This window comes from Poromitra crassiceps (assembly GCF_964638095.1).
Source record: "Poromitra crassiceps genome assembly, chromosome: 9".
NCBI classification, from domain to species: domain Eukaryota; kingdom Metazoa; phylum Chordata; class Actinopteri; order Beryciformes; family Melamphaidae; genus Poromitra; species Poromitra crassiceps.
The window spans coordinates 32808643-32830531 of record NC_139630.1 but is presented as its reverse complement, the minus strand read 5'-3'; the positions used below and the strand labels follow the sequence as shown (position 1 = coordinate 32830531).

General features: G+C 44.6%; 3 protein-coding genes across 3 annotated transcripts in view; 1 reads left to right on the top strand and 2 right to left on the bottom strand.

Annotated features, from left to right (window-relative positions):
• Positions 1-382: 382 nt before the first annotated feature.
• On the bottom strand, positions 383-1735 carry smim8 (small integral membrane protein 8). The gene is made up of 2 exons (XM_083642516.1): positions 1487-1735; positions 383-577 (listed from the first exon to the last, which is right to left on the bottom strand). The coding sequence occupies exons 1-2, from the start codon at positions 1613-1615 to the stop codon at positions 419-421; spliced, it is 288 nt and encodes a 95-aa protein (XP_083498642.1). The 5' UTR covers positions 1616-1735; the 3' UTR covers positions 383-418.
• Positions 1736-2432: 697 nt separating this feature from the next.
• On the top strand, positions 2433-6713 carry gjb7 (gap junction protein beta 7). The gene is made up of 2 exons (XM_083642504.1): positions 2433-2635; positions 3741-6713. The coding sequence occupies exon 2, from the start codon at positions 3762-3764 to the stop codon at positions 4557-4559; it is 798 nt and encodes a 265-aa protein (XP_083498630.1). The 5' UTR covers positions 2433-2635; positions 3741-3761; the 3' UTR covers positions 4560-6713.
• Positions 6714-6769: 56 nt separating this feature from the next.
• Positions 6770-21889, bottom strand: part of znf292b (zinc finger protein 292b) — a 30323-nt gene continuing 15203 nt past the window's right edge. The window contains exons 6-10 of the mRNA XM_083642942.1: positions 15732-15868; positions 14980-15121; positions 13119-14659; positions 12129-12355; positions 6770-11181 (exon numbers count right to left, since the gene is read on the bottom strand). Coding sequence (XP_083499068.1) covers positions 7202-11181; positions 12129-12355; positions 13119-14659; positions 14980-15121; positions 15732-15868 — 6027 coding nt within the window. The 3' untranslated portion in view covers positions 6770-7201. The remainder of the gene's footprint in view (positions 11182-12128; positions 12356-13118; positions 14660-14979; positions 15122-15731; positions 15869-21889) is intronic.

The window sequence follows — 21889 nt, the reverse complement described above, 5'->3', positions numbered from 1 at the left end:
TTACTTTTTCAAATTCACAGTGTGTACATGATTATCATATAAATGTTTTATACAGATCATATCTACATCGGTAATATTGGTTATCGGCAATAACAGCAATGGTCGCTTATCGCTTATCTTATCGCTTATCGGTATTGGCCAAAATGTTCGGTGCATCCCTAAATTGAAGTAATTATCCACAAAAGTTGCTTGCAACACATGAGTAGCAGGAGCAGTACACAAAGTGATCATATTGAAATGAACGCTATGTGGTTATAGATAGACTACTTTATAGTGTATGCTATTTTATAACGGTTTCCAAGCTTATAGCGTTAAACGAAACTGATGTCAGAAATCATTAACACTCTTGTGTAACAGTTCAGTTGGATTTTAATCCACTCAGTCCTCATACACACACAAACTTATAGCAACTCTGTCATCAGTCCCATTTTGAGGTCTTCCTCCTCATGTATCTCTCCCCCTCGCTGTCCACAGCTTCATAAAGCTGCTGGTCGTTCTCCTTCATGGCGTGCATGTAGGCCAGGTAGCCCACACACAGGGTGATGGACAGCAAGCCAAACGCCATCATCGGTTTGTTCTGCAAGACAACACAGCCATATCAGCCAAGTAGTCATATCCAAAGGTTTTCATAGGAACCATCTTTTAATTTGATCATCTAATTAGTGTTGATATGGTTGGAATAATACATTGAGTTAATGCTGCTAACACCAGGTTGAGACTCTTTACTTAAAACATTTACGTGGCCACAGTAGTTTTTTTTACTGGTTTTCTTTACTTTATTGTATCACTGCAAATGGTAAAAGTTAAAGTAATTTGTTACAATAATGGAAATGTCAATCTCATTCTTTGATTCTCAATATTTTTCATATCGAGGACCCAATCATTTAGTACACATTAGGGCCATGGACCCTAATTTGATGAGATTGTGTCTCTTGGCTGGATCCAAATCTGGGAATTCAATATTTGCAATGTTAGGTATGATTTTGTCCAGCATTCTATAACTATGTAGAAACTATGATCAAAACAGTCATTCTTCTACATTCTCTGATTGTGTTAACGTCTTGTAAATGAAATAATGGTGAAGTTTTGAAGTTTGCTTGGGAGTGGGGACCTCCTGGAACCCCCTCATAGACCGCTGGTGGTCCCTGGACGGTTGACCCCGCGTTGAGAACCACTGATCTAATTGACTGCTGCATTCAGGTCAAGTGGGATTCGTGGGAATAACAGTCCTGCGGCCTGCCATTCCTTGCGAAGAGTTACGATTAAATATAATTAAGGGTAATAAAAAGATAAAATGACTGACGCAATGGAAATCATTCACGTTGCGTCTCATTTTATTTTGGAGTCAATCATCCTTATTAGTCTTGACTGCAGGTTTGTTGTAGTCGGAGTTTGTAATGATTAATCGCCAGATACCTAACGTTACCAGACGTTAGCCTAATGTCTTACTCGTTTGCTAAGAGAGGACCTAACGTTAATGTCTTACTGGTTTGATGAAGAGTTCAGGGTTGACAGCCCGGAACAGTGTGGTGGTCCGTGCGCCCCTCAGGCCGGGGGTCCTGTACCCTTTTTCCACGGGAGCCTCCTTGCCTTTCCCGGCCTCCGTGTCTGTCATATCCACGCAATTTATATAAGTTCACACTCTGGATAAACTGCAGGAAAATCAACTCTGACAGATAAACATTGCAGGTTTCTGGGCTATGTTGTTGTCTCTCTGCGCGCAGCCATGTTTCAAAGTCACCACAATCAACGACTGTAGTGAGTGACAAAAATATGAAATTTAAAATCCCACAGCGCCCCCAAGTGGTTGGAATACGGTCAACACATGCACAACTATCCAATGATAGTTTTTTAGGGTACAAAAATCTCAACATACCATAAAAACCACACACAAACAAATCTGTTATAAAAATCATTAAAGATTAGGAAAGAATACCATAAGGTAGCCTATGATAGTCACCATAGACATACCATAGACATTGAGTAGCATGTCACACACATATACGCTATAAGAGTGTTTTCCTTAGGATTTTCTAGATAACCTGTCAAGTTGATTCAATTCTGCCAAAATAAAAGAGAGGCAGTCCAGAACTGTACTGGAAGAGATAGGCCTAAACCTGATGTATTATTAATTGCAAGTGTGTAACGCAATAGGCTGGGCTATCACTCTCATCAAAATTACATGATTTGTCTCCTTACACACCAGTGAAATTACAAGCGGAGGAAAAAACACAGTAGGCTCCCTGTATTAAGGTTCATTTATGCATTCCTCCCACACAACAGGACACGGGGATGTTATTTGCATTTGAGTGCAGCGCACCATGGTGATGATGTTAGGCTGTCAGCTTGTGTAAATACACAGATATTGACTCTTATACCAGTTTCCAACATGGAAAAAACACATCCGTTTGAAAGCTCTTGGTCACATTTTGGATTCACAATCATTACTTTTCAATGTAGGCCTATGGTCACCTAAAAAATATAATAAAGAATATAATGTGAGGAAGCAGAAGGCTATTTAAATAAGGTATTTGGTTACATAAGGTGTGGCACAGTGCGCAGGTGTGCTGTAGACAGCAGAGGGAACAGAGACAAAACCCCACACAGACCTTCAACAGCCATCCGCCAGCGAGCGGTAAGTTTCTACTCTCATCACCTGTTTCCACGGTTCTGCACAGCTTTTATGAAATGTATATTATACATGAGATGGGTCGACTGGTGTTAAACTACAGCCTAGGCCTGGTAAAATGCATTTAAATGAAAAGCGCACACAATAACTTACTTAATGGAGGCACTCTGTCCTGAGAAATTAAATTTTAAATAGGAAAAACTGATAGTGGCTTTGAGTGTCTAAAGGTGGTATATAAATCCACTCAATTATTATTAATTATTATAGGCTAGAATAAGCAATTCAGGACTACGGTAATTTTCAAAACTAAAAATGAACTTACCTTCATTTGATGTTTTAATATCAGAGGGGTGCATTAAAAATACAAATTTCCCATATTATCTTTGATTAATTAGGCCCTACTTCATTCTAGGCAATAATGTCTGTAATTTGTTTTACAAAGATTGATTGCTCCATAAGTGGAAAAACTGATGTTTAAAAATGCTCTATTTCCATTGACGGCAATAGTATAGGCTACATGAGGGCATGGGAAAGCAGATTTCCTAGGAAGATGAAGATTAATAATATTACTATTGGCAAATACAAGAAGGACCGGTGTTATGTCGAATTCTGCATGCCCTGCAAGAATTGCATCCACACCTCGCGGGAGCACATTGTAATGATTGCTATGGCAACATACTGTTTAAAATGGATATAATCTTCTTTGTGGGTGTTCATCAATGACAAGAAACAATCTGATGTTGATAGTTTATTCTGGGCTCTTTTGAGAGCTGGAGGGTGAGGATCTCCCCCTGGGTTCTTGAGGCCAACTTTGGTGTTTAAAATCTGGGTAAAGGTGACCTCCAAGCCAGGGGGGTTTGGCTGGCTCATGGAGGCCGACTTTGGTGCTTAAGATCACCGGGGATGCAGAATTCGGCATAACACCTGCAGCAGAGCGGCCCGGCCGTTAAAGATACCACCATAACATCCCTATAAACAACTATTGAGTGCCATAGACAAACTTTAAAGTTCCTCAACTCAATATTATTTTTCATCAGGGATAATTTGCTGGGGGGGAAATAGGCCTGTCAATATATTTCACTTATCTAAATGTTGCCTTATTGTTTTCCAGGAGCGTGAAGACTGAAGGAAAATGAACTGGAGCTTTTTGGAGAATGTCCTGAGCGGGGTCAACAAGTACTCCACTGTCATCGGCCGCATCTGGCTCTCCGTCGTCTTCCTCTTCCGCATCCTGGTGTACGTGGCGGCGGCCGAGCAGGTGTGGAAGGACGAGCAGAGGGACTTTGTGTGCAACACCCGGCAGCCCGGCTGCGAGAACGCCTGCTGGGACCACTTCTACCCCATCTCCCAGGGCCGCCTCTGGGCCCTGCAGCTCATCATGGTGTCCACGCCTTCTCTGCTGGTGGCCCTCCACGTGGCCTACAGGGAGCACAGGGAGGCCAAGCACCGGCGCAAGCTCTACAAGGACCGCGGCCGGCTCGACGGAGGCCTCCTCGCCACCTACATCGTCAGCCTGGTCTTCAAGACGGCCTTTGAAGTGGGTTCCCTGCTCGCTTTCTATTTCCTCTACAGCGGCTTCGAGGTGCCCATCCTGCTTCGCTGCAGCCAGGACCCTTGTCCAAACACCGTGGACTGCTACGTCTCCAAAGCCACCGAGAAGAAGATCTTCCTCTACATCATGGGCTGCACCTCCATTCTGTGCATCGCGCTCAATTTGGTGGAAATGCTGTACATTGTGTGGAAGCAGTGCTGGAAGTGTTTCAGGAAGCGGTACGTCTCTGTGCAGGGGAGGGCTTACAGTCGCTGTCCTCCACCTTCTGTCACCGACAACCAGTCGGCCAGACTGCAGCTCCTCACACTGCAGGAGCCCACACCAAACAAAGAGGCTAAACCACAACAGACAAATGAAAACCAGCCTGACCGGTCTTAAAAGGGACTGGCTGAACGTTTCTTCTCCCATAAAGACCTGAATAACTCCATCAACTGTTACCAACCAACACATTCTCACTCCCAACCCGTCAAAAACTCACGTTTGGTCGGGACCCCTCGCAGATCTGTTTGAGGTCTTTCTACTACAGATGACGTCACGCATCTGTCACTTTATATATTTATAACGAGTGGGGTACCCCTTTCTTGTAATTCTTCTCACCCATTGATCTCTGACGGGGGTATCTGGCAAGGGTTCCTGACCAAACATTAGTATTTGATGAGTTGGGTGTGAGAACGGGTTGTACCAACCACAGATACATGGACATTTTAATGTTTCAGCTTTCAGGGGCCAAGGTTAAAGAGCACAACTGAAGAAGTCAACTCTTCCAAAAACAATAAGCCATTTCTCAGATGGTGAAAAAATGGGCAGCTGACATTTTGCAAAGGAAAAACTCTTATTATTGAGCAGGAATATTTACCTGAATCATGTCACTCTTAACCGCTAACGCAGTCTCTCAAGCCAGACTATCTCTTCCACCATCTTTGAATCCTCGGCAGCATTTGCAAATTACTATTCTTAACCAACTCCCATTAACTATAGAAACATGCCGATTTAATATCCCACACCACATGGCCCCATCTTACGACCAGTGCAAAGGGCAAAGGTTATCATTACTAGTTTCTAGCACTCAAAATCGATGGGGAAATTCATCCTCTACTAGGAAGTAGGAACCTTCCTAGAACTAGGAGCAGTGGGCAGCCACAGTTCAGCGGCCGGGGACCAGCTCCAGTTCTCTTGCCAGTGCCTTGGTCAGGGGCACTGACAGGCGTATTAACCCTAACAATGCTTGCACTTGCACCGGCCCTAAGATAGGGCCCGATGTCTATTATGAGAGTTATGAGACAGAGAATTAAATACATTTTGTTTTAGTCTTTTGTACGATGATTTGAAAGATGCCAACCTTGGTTTTCTTTGGAGGATGGACAAAAGACTTGAACTGATGTTTTCAAAAGCATTATTCAGCACTGTTTTCATAAAAGATGTCTGAGTAAGGAGAATGATTTTATATATATACATGTGAAGTCCAATTATAGCCTTGTGTAGATAGTATATGAATCCTGAGTATGTATACATTTATGCCTTCTATACACTTTGTATGTTTTGCATCTTTCATATATGCTTCATATTGTGTCTTAATGAGCATGTAGGCTGCAGGCACCCCGTGGTGTATCGGTCGTCAATTGTAAAGTTGCGCACACTGAAATGACACTGTGTGGCCCCCTTCACACTCAGCAGACGGCTCTACTCGCCTGACGCGGCCGGTCTGCATGTAGTACACCGACTGTATGCAAGTACCTCATACAACCACACATCAAAAAATCCTAACTATACCTTTAAGATTTAGATCTAACTTTTATATCTTAAGATTTAATATTTAGATATGTTTTTACAAGAAAAGTAGATTGACAAAGTTCACAAATATTGCTGTAAATCAAATCAAAGTGACTTAAAAAAATTCACACCACATTGTTTGGAGCCAAATGTGGTGAAATCTTGCCGTAGTGTGTGGGCGTCCCAGAATGGTGCATGAAACAAACACTGAACTTGACCTTAATTTTAGAAAACAGAAATGGAATACTATTTAATTTCCATGATTATGATGCTTAAGTGCACTAAGGATCATTATAACAAGTAATCCCACGCCCTGATGTGAACCACTTCCACGCAGGTGTACTGTATATGCTTTTGTTCTTGTTTGGCTGCCCTTTTAAAAGGGACCATCACTACATTTAAGAATTCCTACACAATATCACCACGGTCAAGGACAGTTCACTTAGTCAATAAGAGCAACTCTCTCCCAAAGCAAGAAGTCAAACTTCTTTCAACTGGTGATTGATATTATTAGGTATAAAGTGTGGAAATGCTTCAAAGATGACACATTGGGAAATATGGTAAATGTGACTGAGTAATTTCTGGGGATAAAAGTATATTTTCTAGTTCAGAGCTCATTACTATAGCATAGCTCATTTGATTGCAAAATCAGTCTCCCATTCAGTGTGCAGCAGCTCCAGGTCACATAGATTAGACCATACAACATACTATAAATTATTCAATTTGGTGTGGTTTGACTTGTATTTAAATCAGAGATGAAAATGACACAAACGGAAATGCAATTAAAAACACGTCAAGTAAAATGTGTTGTAATAAAAGCTGTTCATTTAATTATACTAAGACTGCTGGTGGCAGTAGGTGATTCAAAACAGTATATATATACAGTACACACAAACACAACTTCAACATCTTCAAATCACAAACTATACACAACATTACAATCCATTTGAGTGCCCGTTTGTCTAAGTAGTCCCATAGAGATCATTCAGACACCATACGCTTGTGTCATGTTTCACTTTTCATTAATTCTCAGTGGATTTGATAGTCCATAAACATAAACATGCTATACACGTTCATATAAAAAGACAGGAATTTTGCAGAGACAATATTACAGTATATTTCAAAACTCGTTTTTTTTTATAATTGGATATTAAAAAAACAAAAACATTTTAAATGTAGGGCACCGGTCTGCAGCGAATTTCACTCATAGTCCTGAGATTCAGTAAAAAAAAAAAAAAAAAAATCAGTCATCAGTCATTTTTTTCCAGTATCACTGTAGGTCGCATGTCCTGAATTTGTTTCAACAGAAGTTCAGTGACATCTGAATAGGCCCCATCTACAACAATTCTAACCTTCCTAAGGGATATCAAATTTTGACGGTTACTGAAGTCCACGCAGGTTTCTTTGGCGTCCCAACATAAACTGGAGGCTCTTTTTCTCAACATTCCTGGCAGCTCAACCTTCCTCTTCAAGGGTTCAGACTTATTCGATTGCTCTAAGAACTTCAGGAAGGACATTTCAAATCCCATGGGCTTAAAAGAGGTCAAGGGTGGAGTCTGCTCGCCTGCCTCCCCCGGTGGCCGGGCGGGGCAAGACGAGGAGTCCGATTCATCATCCTTGTTGTAAACGACATGACTCTTTGTCGACCTTGGGAACTTCTTGCGCTTCACAATTTCCTCAATCAGTTTTCGCGGACGTCCTCTTTTGCGCTTGACCACCACAGAGCCGTTGCGTCTGGCCACGCCGTGCCGTCTGGCCACAGAGCCGTTGCGTCGGGCCACGGCGTGGCGTCTGACCACCACAGTGCTGTTGCGTCGGACCACCACAGAGTCGTCGGAGCAAGCTTCGGAACTTTCGTCGTTTGATAGTTTGCCGTCCAACAATGCAGCGGGGATCTCCGCGGCAACCCTTTTCCTCAAGACGGGCTTTGAACATTCATCTTCACTTCCTTCTGCCGCGTCCTCCGTCTCCGACGGATCGGTGGTATTCTCTGATTTGGAATCGTCACTCCTGGTTGATTTCTGCCGGGGCCGCTTTTTGCAGAATATTAAGTGGCTCCTCTGCTCTTCCAGGTACTTTTCTGAGAGCCCATGTCCCATATAGTGCTTCATTATGCTGCGCTCTGATTTCATGACAGAGTCGCAGCCCTTTATCATACAGGGGTACTGTAGAACAGAGTTCTTTGTGCACATTGCAGACGCCTGTTCTTTAGATTTCAAACAGGGTTTTCCATATTTACTCCAGTGACTGTTTTTTGTCGCCTTGTCAGTCGCCTTGTCAGTCTTCTTTTTGTCGCTCACCCTCTGTGGGATCTTTTTTTTATTGCTTTCAATGTTTTCTTTCCCGTTGCTCGTCTTTGTGATTTGGTAATGGGAATTCTTGGGGTTCTGTTTCACACCTCGATTTATCTGCTGATTCATCAGCTTGAGTCGGTAAATCTCGTGATGCTTTTTCATCGTGTGTCTCAGCAGGTTTGACTTTGTGGCATACGCACGGTCACAGCCTTCGACGTCACACTCGAACATCCCATTTACCGGCTCGGCTTTGGACAGCATCATGACGTCGTGCTCTTCTTTGACGTGCCCAATATACTTCCAGAAAGCGGTGAAGGATGCCGTGCATCCCTGCTGACCGCAAGCAAACCTGCCAAGGTTGATGCTGGACAACAGAGCACCGGCCTTGTCCAGGGTGAATTCGTGGAGTTGGAGATAATGCTGCAAAAGGCTGGGAACTTCTTGGAAAACCCTTGAACAGTCCCTGTCTTGGCACGTGAACTCGGAAACTTGAGGGACCTCACCCTCCGGCTCGTCATCGTGGTCCTGCGCCTCGTCCATTCCCTCAGGCTGATCTTTGTTCACCTCCAACGCTGACAGAGCAGACTGGTGAACAGTCCTGTAGTGGAGGATGAGGTTTTGCTGGATAGTAAAGGCTGCCACACAGCCCTGATGAACGCAGCAATATGGTTTGTACACATTGTCTTTGGGCTTCTTCTCCTTTGTCTTCTTGGTAACATCTATGCTCGTCTTAACCGTTGTCTGCTTGGTGATGTTGGATTGTTTGTCTTGAGACTGAGACATACTAGCCTGAAGAGGGGCAGAGGGACCCTGAGTCAGAGGAGTTGACACGACTGGCAAATGGGCTCCAGCTGGTTGACCACTCACATATTGAGTGAGCATTGTGGAGAAGGGCATGCACTGCGCCTCTGGCCAATGGTGTGCACCAGGGCCTGCTTGTAGAGACTGCATAGTCAATTTGGAGATCTGGACCTTTGCCTTGGCAAATAATTGTTTGTTGTGCATGGGACTTATTTGCTGGGGATGAATGCCTATGGAGTGATTGTCATCTTGCAATTTCTGATCAGTTATATCCATGTTTGTATGTTGTCCATAACCCGGTGATGGGTTTTCTTGTTTTACTACTACATCTTTGAGAGAATATGGACATGTTCTGTCCTCCACTAATGAATGAGAAGGAATGGTGGTTTGGGCAACTGGAACTGGGTTTCCACCACCACTTGACTGGTTCTGATTCTCAATGTCGGATGTGGCAGCTTTGTTGGCCAACTTGCGCTTCGCCTCTAGATCTGCAATTTCGGCATCTGACAATCGGTGAGCCGACTTGTAGTGAACACGGAGGTTTGAGGTACGGGTGTATCTTTTACTACATATTTGACAGCTGAAAGGTGCATATAAGCCCCTTTTCTTCTTGACCACATTGATCATCTCACACGTGTAGTCATGACTTTTAGAGAGATGCTTCCATAGTGCGTCACTGGACATGGACCCAAAGGTGCAGTTGTCAATCTCACAAGCAAACCGCTTGGCAGAGGCTGACTGAGGGGAGACCGAGACTGTTGACTGAGAAGCTGAACCATGTGATTCAAAATGAATTGACCCCGTCTCACTGGGAATATTGTCGCTATTTTGGTTCATGGGCGACGTCGTCTGATCGCAGATCTCTCTGACCAAATCAAGCCTTTCAAAGGCACTCTGAATTTCCATCATGCATTGTTGTTGGCTTGCAGTTAACGGTGTGGGCCCAAAATCGACATCACTGGCCACTATTCTGGTTGGGGTCAGTACATCATGCTGCGGTGTGTAGGCTTCCCTGAAACAAGTAAAGCTTTGCATGTTCACCGTGTCTTGAATTGGGCCAGAAGACGCAGGGGGTATTAGTAAGTCTGTGTGAACGCTCTGTCCTCCACTAGCTGTGTTAATACCTGCATCTTGAGGGATTTGATGGAGTTCAGAATCTTCAAAAGCATTGAAGCACGTTGGACCTAACGACATGGGACTCTTTAAAATAGGGTTAGGGTCAGTGTTGACTGAATGACATATGCTGCTTCTACGTTGGAAGTCGCCAGCCAAAATCTGCTCCCGCAATCTCTTCCTTACATTTGGTTCAATGCTCCTCGGTCTCTTAGTCTGCTTGCCACGTGTTGATGCTGGACTAAGCCGAGGCTCTGGTGACTGGTTCTCCTGCTTCACTCGGATTGAGAGTGCATCTGGCGCCTGACTGATCGTCCCAGAGCAATACCCGTCACTGAGGATTGCTCCAGGGGTCACGAGGTCTGTGGGAACCCTGCCAGGAAGACCAGAAGATGAGTCTTCTGAGAGGATCTGAGACAGAAGGGGGTCAGTGAAATCACTATTGCCAAATGCAGCAACACTTGACTGGGGGTAATGGCCTGTATAAGGGTTGGGCTCCCTCTTTACCTGGATACTTCCAGTATGTTGTATGACTGAGCTCTCTGGCAAACGCTCAACAGCTCCATAGGGAACACATGGGTTTGGGAACAACGGCTGAGGAACAGGTGGTTGGTCAAAGAGATCGGCCATGTTTGAATCAGCCATGATTTGTTTAAGAATATCATCATTTGAGTCGCCGTTCCCAAAAGCTGGCAAATTAGCTTGTGTATAATTAGGGGTGGGAAAATCTTTTGGTCCTATCGAATCACTTGTAGCTGACTGACAAGGCTTCTCCTGATAATCTGTAGCAGGATCAAAAGATAACTGACGAGGCTTCTCCTGATAATCTGTAGGAGGATCAAAAGATAACTGACGAGGCTTCTCCTGATAAGCTGTAGCAGGATCAAAAGATAACTGACGAGGCTTCTCCTGATAATCTGTAGCAGGGTCAAAAGATAACTGACCAGGCTTCTCCTGATAATCTGTAGCAGGATCAAAAGATAAATCACTTGTAGCTGACTGACGAGGCTTCTCCTGATAATCTGTAGCAGGATCAAAAGATAATGGCGGTTGAAGGGTGTTTCCTGTTTGCCCTGAATTGAGAAGGTCAAGAAATGACATGGGCAAGTCTGTGTTCAGGTCCGTCTCTACAGATCCTTTGCAGACTGAACGCTTGGACAAATGGCCTCCGAGGCCACTCGCCGATTCAAACGCTCGAAAACACCTGCAACAAACAAATTTGCCGTCTTTAATTATGGCTGGCCACTTTGCTGTTGATCTGTGACGTGGTTTCTTTTTCCTCGCTGGCGTTGGACTTTCCTCTAGATTTGTGGAAACGACTTGGCCATTTTGGGATTCATTGCTCTGGCCTGCTGCCGGGCACGCACTGTTTGAAGGGGGGAGATTCGCTTGGACGAGATTCTGCATTGTCTTGGATTTTTTGGGGCCCCTGGATTTAGAGACAGAATTGTTTTGCATTCGTGATGTGTATGGCGTAAGAGAATTTCTCATTTGTTGCGATACGCCTTTTGTACCGCCCATGTAAGAGGGTACCACAGACTGAGAACTATTTTCCACCAGTGGTGAGTGAAGGGGCTCTGCAGGGCTAGATCCCATCATGGAGCATGATGGGACACCGAGTGCCAGAGCTCCATTGGTGTCATCCATGCGTGCTCTCCCTAGCATGTTAGATGGATCCATGCGTGCTCTCCCTAGCATGTTAGATGGATAGACGTGGGAGGAGCCACAGTTTTTAATTGGTTTGTCTCCGGGCACTGAATGCCAATTTTGATTTGGGGCAACTTGAGACTGCACTGGCATTAATGGATTTGGAGTGATTCCTAACTGAGACAGGACAATGGGATCCAAGACATTTTCCATATGTAAAGGGATATTCTGGTGTGGAATGGCTAAGGAAGGGGGAGGTGGAGTGGCATAGTTTGAGCTTGGAACAATGTTTCTAAAAGGGGATGGTTGAATAACATTCTGCCTCTGAACTCTGTGTATTGGGACTTCCACGTCCTGTTGGTTCCTCTGAACTCTGTGTATTGGGACTTCCACGTCCTGTTGGTTCCTCTGAACTCTGTGTATTGGGACTTCCACGTCCTGTTGGTTCCTCTGAACTCTGTGTATTGGGACTTCCACGTCCTGTTGGTTCCTCTGAACTCTGTGTATTGAGACTTCCACGCCCTGTTGGTTCTCAAGCGACGCAGCCGACTTGGTACAGACCGTGGCGAGAGATAATGTGCTCGGTCGCGTAGCGCGGGTAATCTTCATCTTTTTTTTTCGGTCGATTTTCCATTGCTCATAGAAGTCCGGATGAATCGTTTTCATATGCTTGGCAACACTCTTTTGGCAGCTGTAGTGCCTCGTACACGTTTCCAGTGCGCAGTGATATCGCTCCCTCTCTCCTGCAGGGGGAGCCGTATGAGCTGAGGAAGTCTTGGAGTTCTCTGGCCTCTTCCCAGTTGGCGGCCGCGGGGCTACTGTCGGAGGAAGTGGTTGAGACATTACTGCCGGCATGGCGTCCTGCGGGGGGCCTACTGTTAGCGGCTTGTTAGCACACAAGGCCTGGAGCTGTTCTGGCAATGCTATTTTGCCATCAGAGTTGTACGTCACTGATCCAGCGTTCACGTGACTGGAGAACATTTGCGGCTGGCCTTGTAAGACATGTGTGTGACAGCTATGTGACAATTCATCGAGATTAGCTTGAAATTGAGGTATTAGTTGATTCTGTGCGTCTGGTTTCAAATAATCAAAAGAACGAGCGTCTGAACTATCTCTACATATTTTAGGATCAGACAAGCGGCAATTCATAGACGAGTGGAACACAGAATTATCTGAAAACGGTGTCTGAATGACCGAGAACAAAGGCTGATCTTGGGGTTCATTTTTGACGGTATATTGCTCAAAAGTTTCGTCAAATCCGTGTGAAGTTAAGGCTGAGTCAGTTGAAGAATTCAGAAAGCTCTCAATGGACTGTGCCACCGTTCCCTCGTCTGGATGATAAGTGCTGTCATCATGGGGGAATTCCTCTTTAAGGGGACTGTGACCAAGGAGCATTCGCTCAATCAGTGACGGACCACGGCCTGCACGCTGCGAGGTGTGTTGCTCCAAAGCTGGGCTCACCTCCTCTTTCGTGGCATGCTCCTCCTGGTGCAAATCCAGTTGAGTCTGTGAATGGAATACCTTTTCACAGTCCGGGGCTTTACAAGTGAACGTTTTGTAATGCTGCGCCTCGTGGTCGTACAGTTTGAAGGCTTCCTTAAAAATCCTCCCACAATTTGGAAACATGCATCTGGCCTTAAAAACGCCATGTTCCTTCCTGTGCACGTGGAGCTCGGTGTTGGACAGGAAGCTGGCCTTGCAATTCAACTGGATGCAAATGTACGGCTTCACGCCGCAGTGGGATTGTAGGTGATCGTTAAGGTGGGTGACGCTAACGAACTGCCGGCGGCAGTACTGACACACCACCTTTTTGCTCTGCATTTCCAGGAAACGCTTCGCCTCCTCGTGCTCCCCGTGACCTCGAACGTGCGAGACGAGATTTCGGAAAAACTTGAAACTCTTCCTGCAGCTTGCGACGGGGCACACGTTTGGCCCGCTATTTTCCGTCCTAGACCCGGCAATTCTGCTCTGGACAGCGGGAGTTAACCCGTTGTGCCCTTGGGGGTCACCGTTTTCCCTTGTATCGGGTTGATTTTCAGGCTTAGCCTTTAAGGCGGCGATAACAGGGGCAGCAGTTTTAGGATCGCCCAATCTCTTGTTTGGGTTCATTGCGGTTAGCCTTTCCTTGCACGACTGCTTAACGTGCGATGCTACGTGAGGAACCAATGTCTCTTTTGAGGTAAAAGTTTCGGTACATATTGGGCAGGTGTATAGTCCCCTGTGAAAATGAGTCTGTGCGTGGCGTACGATCCTGTGGCCGAGAAACTCTTTGTCACACAACACACAGTACTGCATGTACGCCTGCCAGTTTCTAAACCTGGCCGATATGATGCCCTTTTCCCTCAGTTTCTTGTTCTGTCTGATTCTCTGTTTCTTGCTGGTTTCCGCCGAGAGGTCCGAGAAATCCTTATAACCTTCTTCCTCCTCCTCGGGGGCGCCGGGACTCTCGCCATCATTCAGCAAGTCAATGGACGACACTATGGAAGCCTCTTCTCCCATAAGCGCTAGACACTGACGCTTGAGTGCCTTCCAGTCCCAGAACTCCGGGTCGAAGGGCCACTGGGTCTTAAACACCAGCAGGAGCTCGCAGCGTAGCGAGTTGGAGACGGGCATGTCCTCCTCCTCCAGTTTCTGATCCGGTTCGTTGTACAGAGTCTCCACGGCGTAGTAGGAATCCACTGTGGGCTCCAGGAGGAACTCGGTCAGCTGGCAGGCTCGCTTGACTTCCAGGTCAGTAGGCAGCAAACAGGAAATGGTTTTACATACAGTGGTCTTTGTGTTTGCATCATTAGAGTCCATCTGCAAAGCCCTTATGCACATCTCGATGCACACTGGCAGTCCAACGGTGTCGAGCTATGAGAAAGAGAATAAGGGGATGCGTCATTTAAGCGGAGACGGGGCAAAGTCTATTCCAAAACTCATTTGAGTGCATTTAGGATTTGTTTTTGTGCCCCCAAGTAACTACAATCAATACATTAGCGTTGTTTTTATATGGAAACAAAATCTGTCATATTAATTCAGCATGTTAGAACATCTCCCATCAATAGTCTATGGAGAATTCCAGCCTGTCTCACCAATATTTGAATGCAACCACCAGAGGGTGACGATGACTCCAACCCCCCCCCCCTCATAGGACCCACATCTGATAACACAACAGCTGACTGTTTACTGACCTCTGATTGGATGACTTTAATGAGGAACAGGATGTGATAGACGGTTTTGGAGAGCAAGAGCATCTGCCGGCATCTGTCGAGGAAGGCCTGCTCTGATGGCTCCAATCGCCTCAGCAGCTTGCTCCAAAACAGAGTGAGCTCCCTGGTGAGAGGAAAGGGAAGATATTGTCTATACTCTGTTCAAAGTGAACCTTCAACTAGTCCACATATTAGCCATCTGTATATATGTAAAGACTCCTAGATAATATCAATCAAGGACAAGATGGGCTTCGAGTTAAGCCACATACTGATTTCTTGCCAGGTGAGTTATTCTGTGCATTTCATAGATCATTCATATGGGATTAATGCATATGCACATGCAGACCAATATTGTATTTTTTAACATCATATCCTGTTTAAGCTGAAAATCCCATACAAATGACCAGAAAGTGTAATATGATACCTCATATTTATGACACTATGTGGTATTAAGGGTTAAATCATAGATTTTCATGGAGCAGCTTCTGCGGGGGGCGGGAAATCCAATCATCCAGTTAATTCAAGTATCCATCCAGACATTAGTGAGTGGAATATGTAGACACATATAAACAGTCTTATGAGGGACAATATGAAATACTGTGCGTGTGGAGACGTACTTAATCATTCTGTTAATTGTTTTGCTCTGTCAAGGGGAAATGACTCGTGTGTCTTACTGCTGCATATCAAACAGGCAAGTCCGACTCCTCTGTAGACAAAACTTGTTGTTTTCTTACCAGGCGCAGTATGTGTCTCCTTGGACAAGCTGGCGGGTCAGGAAGGCGGAGCACAAGCTGAAAGCCGCCCTCTCATCTCCCTCCGACTCCAGGTTACAGATCATCTCTAATGCATCACGGCAATCCACTTTAGAAAGCTGTAGAGAGAAGCACACGGTGCACAACAGTTCACTGAAGTGTTAAAACAAAATATAGGCTCTCTGGTTTGGAAGAAATTCATAACCTGAAGTTCATCATTCAATATTCAGTCTGTAAAAGTGTAATGTTGTCAACCGAGGAATTAAGTTACCGTAAGTCACTTTCCCTTAAAAGGTTCTGGGAATTGTTTAAATTTTACACCATTTATCCTTTCTTTTTTCAAATGGTGGATCCAATGTTTGAACAAAACTAAATTATTCTATATACGGTAAATTCAGCAATGGTGGGAAACCATGGGACTACACTACAATTACTTTATTGCAGTATATCTATGGAAAATATTACATGTGTAGGTTAATACTTAATAGTAATGGAAATGTGCAAGTACTGAAAATCCTGCATTAAGACAATTTAGAATCGATTTTCATAGGTTATTGATCAAGTTAATTAAGTGGAATAAGCACATTGTAACATGAAATCTTAACACCGTGAAATGTAAAGAATGATAGAATTTTGACAAATCTTTTGATAAAACACAAATTGGGTCCATGTAAAGAATGTGTACCGTACTTTAACAATCCATGGATGTATGTCAGGCTATGTACCATAGGTTGCTACATTCAGCTCACTTCTCTATTTTGTCTTTCTTTTGTCTTGTCTTGTCTCTTGTCTGCCCTTCATGAAGCACAGAGCAGAGGAGAGAAACTAGCACGGTAGAAAAACGCAGTGGAGACCCTAACACAGCTGAAATGAAACGGGTGCACATTAGGCAAATAACATAAATGAACATATTTTGATTATTTCGGTGTGGTGTTTTGGCACTGAAACCCACAACACACAACCATCACAACCAAAACTAGGTTATTTACACCTGGCACTAACATGCATTTTCTGTGATCAGATTGCAATCGGATAGTGCTTGACCACTTGAAAGTGCAGGTGTAAACGCACCCAAGACACATTGAGGAAGGAATGTGATCTGATCGGCCAAACCACCTCCGGAGGTGCTTGTGACCACATTGAACACAAGTGTAAAGGCAATGTGTCCTCTCAACACATACAGCAACAGTCACTGCTGTCTTTCTGCCGCTCTACTCAATGTAGCTTGCCTGAACAGATCACAATCGGATCTCAATGTGGACACTGGACACACATATTAATATCAGGTGTAAATGCAATCAGGTTAATGTGGTCAACCACTATCCGATTACAATCTGATCACAGATCACACGCATGTTAGTGCCAGGTGTAAATGGCCTCTAAGACCAAAACAGACCAGTGTGGAGCAAAAACTAAATGATTGTTAATCACTGCTATTAAAAAGATAGTTGGTGTAATGCAGCAGGGTGGTGCAGGGTGTTGGGGGACTGTCGGTCCTTCCACCCTGGATTACCGTCCTTGAGCGAGAACCTATTCATGTCTGTGGAGCCAAACAGTAGCAGCACCAAATCACCTGCTTGTGCCAAGAGCTTACAGTTGCCACCAGTGGAAAAAATTGGATCTGGTGCCCGACATTTTATATGCACTATTCAAGAAGACTTGGCTGTGGATGCTGGCTTGAACTATGCTGACAGCATGAAAAGCTGCTGTTAAAGAGTAGCCTGCCACCTTGTGGATGGTGAGCCGGTAAAAGGATCAGGAACAGGTCCAGCAAAAGCCTGCACAGCATGCAGCAGCAGCAGGCATGGCACAGACAGGAATGGGTAAGACTTTGACATGAAGATGAACTGAAAGCATTGTTCAGGGTTGCCACTCTTTTGTAGTGACACTTTTCACGGACAAATTCTTTCAAAATTAACACATTCACTGCCAGACGTTTTTTTTTTTACTGTAGTTAGCTTCTGCCAGAGGGGTTTTTTGAGGATTCTGGCTCATCTTTCAAGACCCGAGGATTCTTTTCTGCTAAGATTTTGTGAACACACAATATCTCAACAGAACTAATAGAATGTGTGCTTTCTCTGTCTAAAAGAGTTAGTTTGTAGAGTTAGTAGTTATGTAAGCATTAGCAGTTGAATACAGCATGGTTTCAGCGTCAGAAAAATTATTCAGAGATAAACAGCTTTTTGTGAAATTCGATAGAACAGTCACTTTAACCATTCATTTTTGGCATCAGTAAGACGTCAGACATCTAAACAATAGTTTTGAACAGTAATTTCCTCCATAACAGCAGGAAACCCCCCTCTGGTTCCAACTCCTCCCTCCGTGGGCGTTCTTCTTGGCTGCAGCGGCCGTCACAAGCTTGTCACCAGTCTCACTGCTTTGCTGCTGCTGCTGCCTGTCTGCGCGGCCGCTGTTTGAGGAAGTCTGGATGGACTCGCTCGCTTCTTGGAGTTTTGGTTGAGAGAAGCTTTTGCGATTCTGGTCATATTTATGCTGCGTGTTTCAAAGTGTGTTCCACCTGTAATCTATTATGCAAATTTGCAATCCCGCATCGCCAGCAATCAGCGCTAAAACGAAAGCGTTTTCCCCCATCCATTTTCATGAGAATGGCTGCTTTTTGCTTGCCTTCCTCTAGTCAGGAGAGCACTGTCGCCACTTAGTGGCTCGGTGGAATGGGTTGTAAACGTTCGGTGGCTCCAATAATTATATAAGAGATGTAAAAGGGTTAGATGCACATCCCACGGTCAAAAAAAAAAAAATCATTTTTTTGACGTATTAATACGTCATTGGCAGTCAACCGTTGGATTATTTTTGACGTATTAATACGTCATTGGCAGTGAACGTGTTAAGAGCCAATAATCCAGAGACGTTCACACGGGTGTATTTGTGACATACGTGGTTCAGCAATAAAGCTGAGGGGGTGGGAGGACTAGAAAAGAAAGATTAAAGCTCAAATGTATCCACTGCAGGTTACCTAGGTGACCAGCTGCATATTTGAGCTAAGAACGCCGACGAGAGAGCGCAACAGCCAATGACAGCTCGGCTCAGCGATCAGCAAATCACTGTAGGCTTGTAGCCTACATGGAGAGTGATGCTGCAGACAGGAAGGAAATGTATCAAGCTTGGCCCAGCACGACTGAAGTGATGATGACATAAAACTGGTATCATAGGTGACTTTCGAGATTACGCGAGTGCACAAGGCTCAAACTGGGAGATTCTGGCATGGCTATATCCAAGCACTTTTAAGTACCTCTTTATAAATACAAGCACTTTCAAGTCCGGATTCTTTTTCTTTTCTTAAATCTTTCCAGACCCGTGGCACTGGTTAAGTGGCAACCCTGCTTTTTTTTTTCTTTGTACGGTCGGGGGAAGTATAAAGACTTGTAAGAAAATCGCTCCTGGGTTTCCCATTCAGTCCTCAATCTTCATGCTCTGCCAGCTCAAAAGTATCTACTTGGTGACAACCGCACTCTCGAGCAGAAAGGTTCAAGTAGCGAATCATGGATTGAGTTAGCGGTGAGTTAGTCTGAGTAGTGTGTGTGTGTGTGTGTGTGTGTGTGTGTGTGTGTGTGTGTGTGTGTGTGCGCGTGCGTGTGTGTGTGTGTGTAGCAGAACCACTCTGGACAAATGGTACATTAATAATGTGCATAATTTATGCATTCCACAGACAGGTCAATTAAAGCCAAGAGCAACACAGCTCAGACAAGCCCACCGTGCTCAGCTAAAGTCACAGGGGCTGGAATCAGATTTGTTCTGACTCTGCCCCGCTGACGCCAAAACATCTCTGACCTTGCGGAATGCTGCTTTACCAAAACTCTGTCCATGTGTCTTTTATTTACAAGGTTCGGGTCCATTCCAGAAGGTTCAACAAACTATCACTCTCTGAACTCTGAGGTGATTCACTCCGAGACAGGAAACTCAAGAGTTTTCGGTTCCAGCTGATCCGAGTTGGTTCAATCAACTCTGAGTATGTTCACCCTGAGTTAAGCTCGTGTGGTGAATGAAGAAAGACCTCATCAACGGAGCTCCAATACTACTGTTGATTCACCATGGCAACAGGTAACTAAGAGGCCATTTACACCTGGCATTAACATGCGTTTTCTGCCATCAGATTGCAATCAGATTGTATTTTATCACTTCAGCCTGATTCCATTTACACCTGGCACTAACATGCGTTTTAGGTGAACAGATTGCAATCCGATTGCTCTCCAGCTCGAACGTCATCCCACGCGCCCCCTTTCGTTTTGGCGGGCTTATTACAACAACACGGAGCAGAAAGAAGCAGACCTCACAAACTAATCTCCTATTCAACAACAACAGCGACAACAATTAAAAGAATATGTTAGCCATCCGTGGAACTGCCCTATTGCATGGGCTTTTGTTGGTTTTTCGTGGAAGAAGCCGTCTTCAACAGCTGAAATACCAAGGACGAAGGCAGAGGATAAATATGTTTTATGCGGCTGCTTTTATTACAGCTGTTATCAGTGCCACCACTGTCCAGAGGACTATCTGGGTGCGGGAACGCAGTCAAGACTGGTGGGAGAGGATAGTGTTGGAATGGGGACCTTCGAGGATGAAGACTGGGTGTCAAATCTGCGTATGCGCCGTCAATCATTTGATTTTATTTGCGATAAACTGCGACCCAACCTATCCAGAAGAGACACGCAGTTGCGCTCGGCAGTACAGCTGGAGAAACGCGTCGCGGTGACAATTTGGTTTAACGTTACAGCTAACGATAGCCTGGTTTAATGGGGAAACTAGCGTAAATATGTATTAACCTTAACGTTATGGGTATAGCAAGTTGAGGGAGGATCACAACATACCATCTTTATCGCGACAATGTAAATTTCATTCCCGTTGTCCTGTCGCTGGCACTGTTGGTGGAGTCCATGCTAGCGTTATTATCTTCAGAGTCGATGACGTCCCCTTCACCTGGACAAAACGATGGCCGATCACCCAGCATTGCATCTATTTCTTTATAAAAAAGGACACGTTGCCCTGCCCCCCTGCCACTTTTCTTGTTCTTGGCCTGTCTGTAAGCCAGTTTCAGGTGTTTAATTTTCGCTGACATAGTAGCCAGGTCCTGTTGTGGCCATTCTCTGCCAGTTTCTTAGCCACTACTTCATAAATGGGTCGGTTGCGATATGCACTGCCAAGTTTAGCTTGTATACTTTCCTCAGACCAAATTGAAAGCAGACACTTGGTCTCCTCGTGACTCCATCCACGAGTGTCTTCATCCATTGCATTAGTCCTTGCTGTTAACGTTAGCGTGTAACGCTAGCTCTGGCTGTGTTATTTCTTTGTGCACTAGATAAACTTTCGCGGCGCGCGCGAGGACGTATTTCCGTAATTTGCAATGTAGTTTTAGCAATCCAGTAGGTGGCGGTAAGGCAACATTTAAGGATGCCAACCGCCATAAAACTGCAATGAAGATTATGTATTTCCATAATGGTATTGCTGAATGCGTTTTGAGAGGACGCATTGCATTTACACTTGTGTTAAATGTTGTCATAATGCGTCCCTGACCACCTCCGGAGGTGGTTTGGCCGATCAGATTGCAATCCTTCTTCAATGCGTTTTGGGGGTGTTTACACCTGTACTTTCAAGTGATAAAATACAATCGGATTGCAATCTGATGGCAGAAAACGCATGTTAATGCCAGGTGTAAATGGCCTCTAAGAGGCAGAGCCTCTATTTTTAATCAGCAGGCTTGGAGATATTAATGCGTGTGTACTGTATGCGGACGGTGCACATTTATCTTTAAAAAAAGTAAAGCCTGAGTCAGAGTGGTGGAAAGTGTATGATTATTTGTTTTATAAATGTTGAATTTTATATTTTAGAAAACAGAATAGGATCAATAGTGTGGAACACAAATATTTTTCCACTCTTCTTTTTTCCATACTTATCCAGGCCTGGAAACTACTAAAGTCAAATTCCATACTGTGTAGGAACCCTGTGATTAGCAAATTAATCCAACCAGGATTTTGATTCTGACATAGGCTACAGTAAACCTCCGCTAATGAATGTGTTTTGATACGCGCTCTGATATGGATTGAATAAATGAGGAAATTAACTGGCTGGCTCTGTAAGAGGGAGGAGACGGAGAGAAGCTTGTTGAAGACATCCTGCCAGCGACCAGG

Bases quoted from the DNA above. Each gene is read 5' to 3' on its own strand.
- smim8 (XM_083642516.1), bottom strand. From the start codon at position 1,615: ATGACAGACACGGAGGCCGGGAAAGGCAAGGAGGCTCCCGTGGAAAAA. The intron at 578-1,486 runs GTAAGACATTAA...GTTGTCTTGCAG, and splicing joins CTGAACTCTTCATCAAACCA to AACAAACCGATGATGGCGTT.
- gjb7 (XM_083642504.1), top strand. From the start codon at position 3,762: ATGAACTGGAGCTTTTTGGAGAATGTCCTGAGCGGGGTCAACAAGTAC.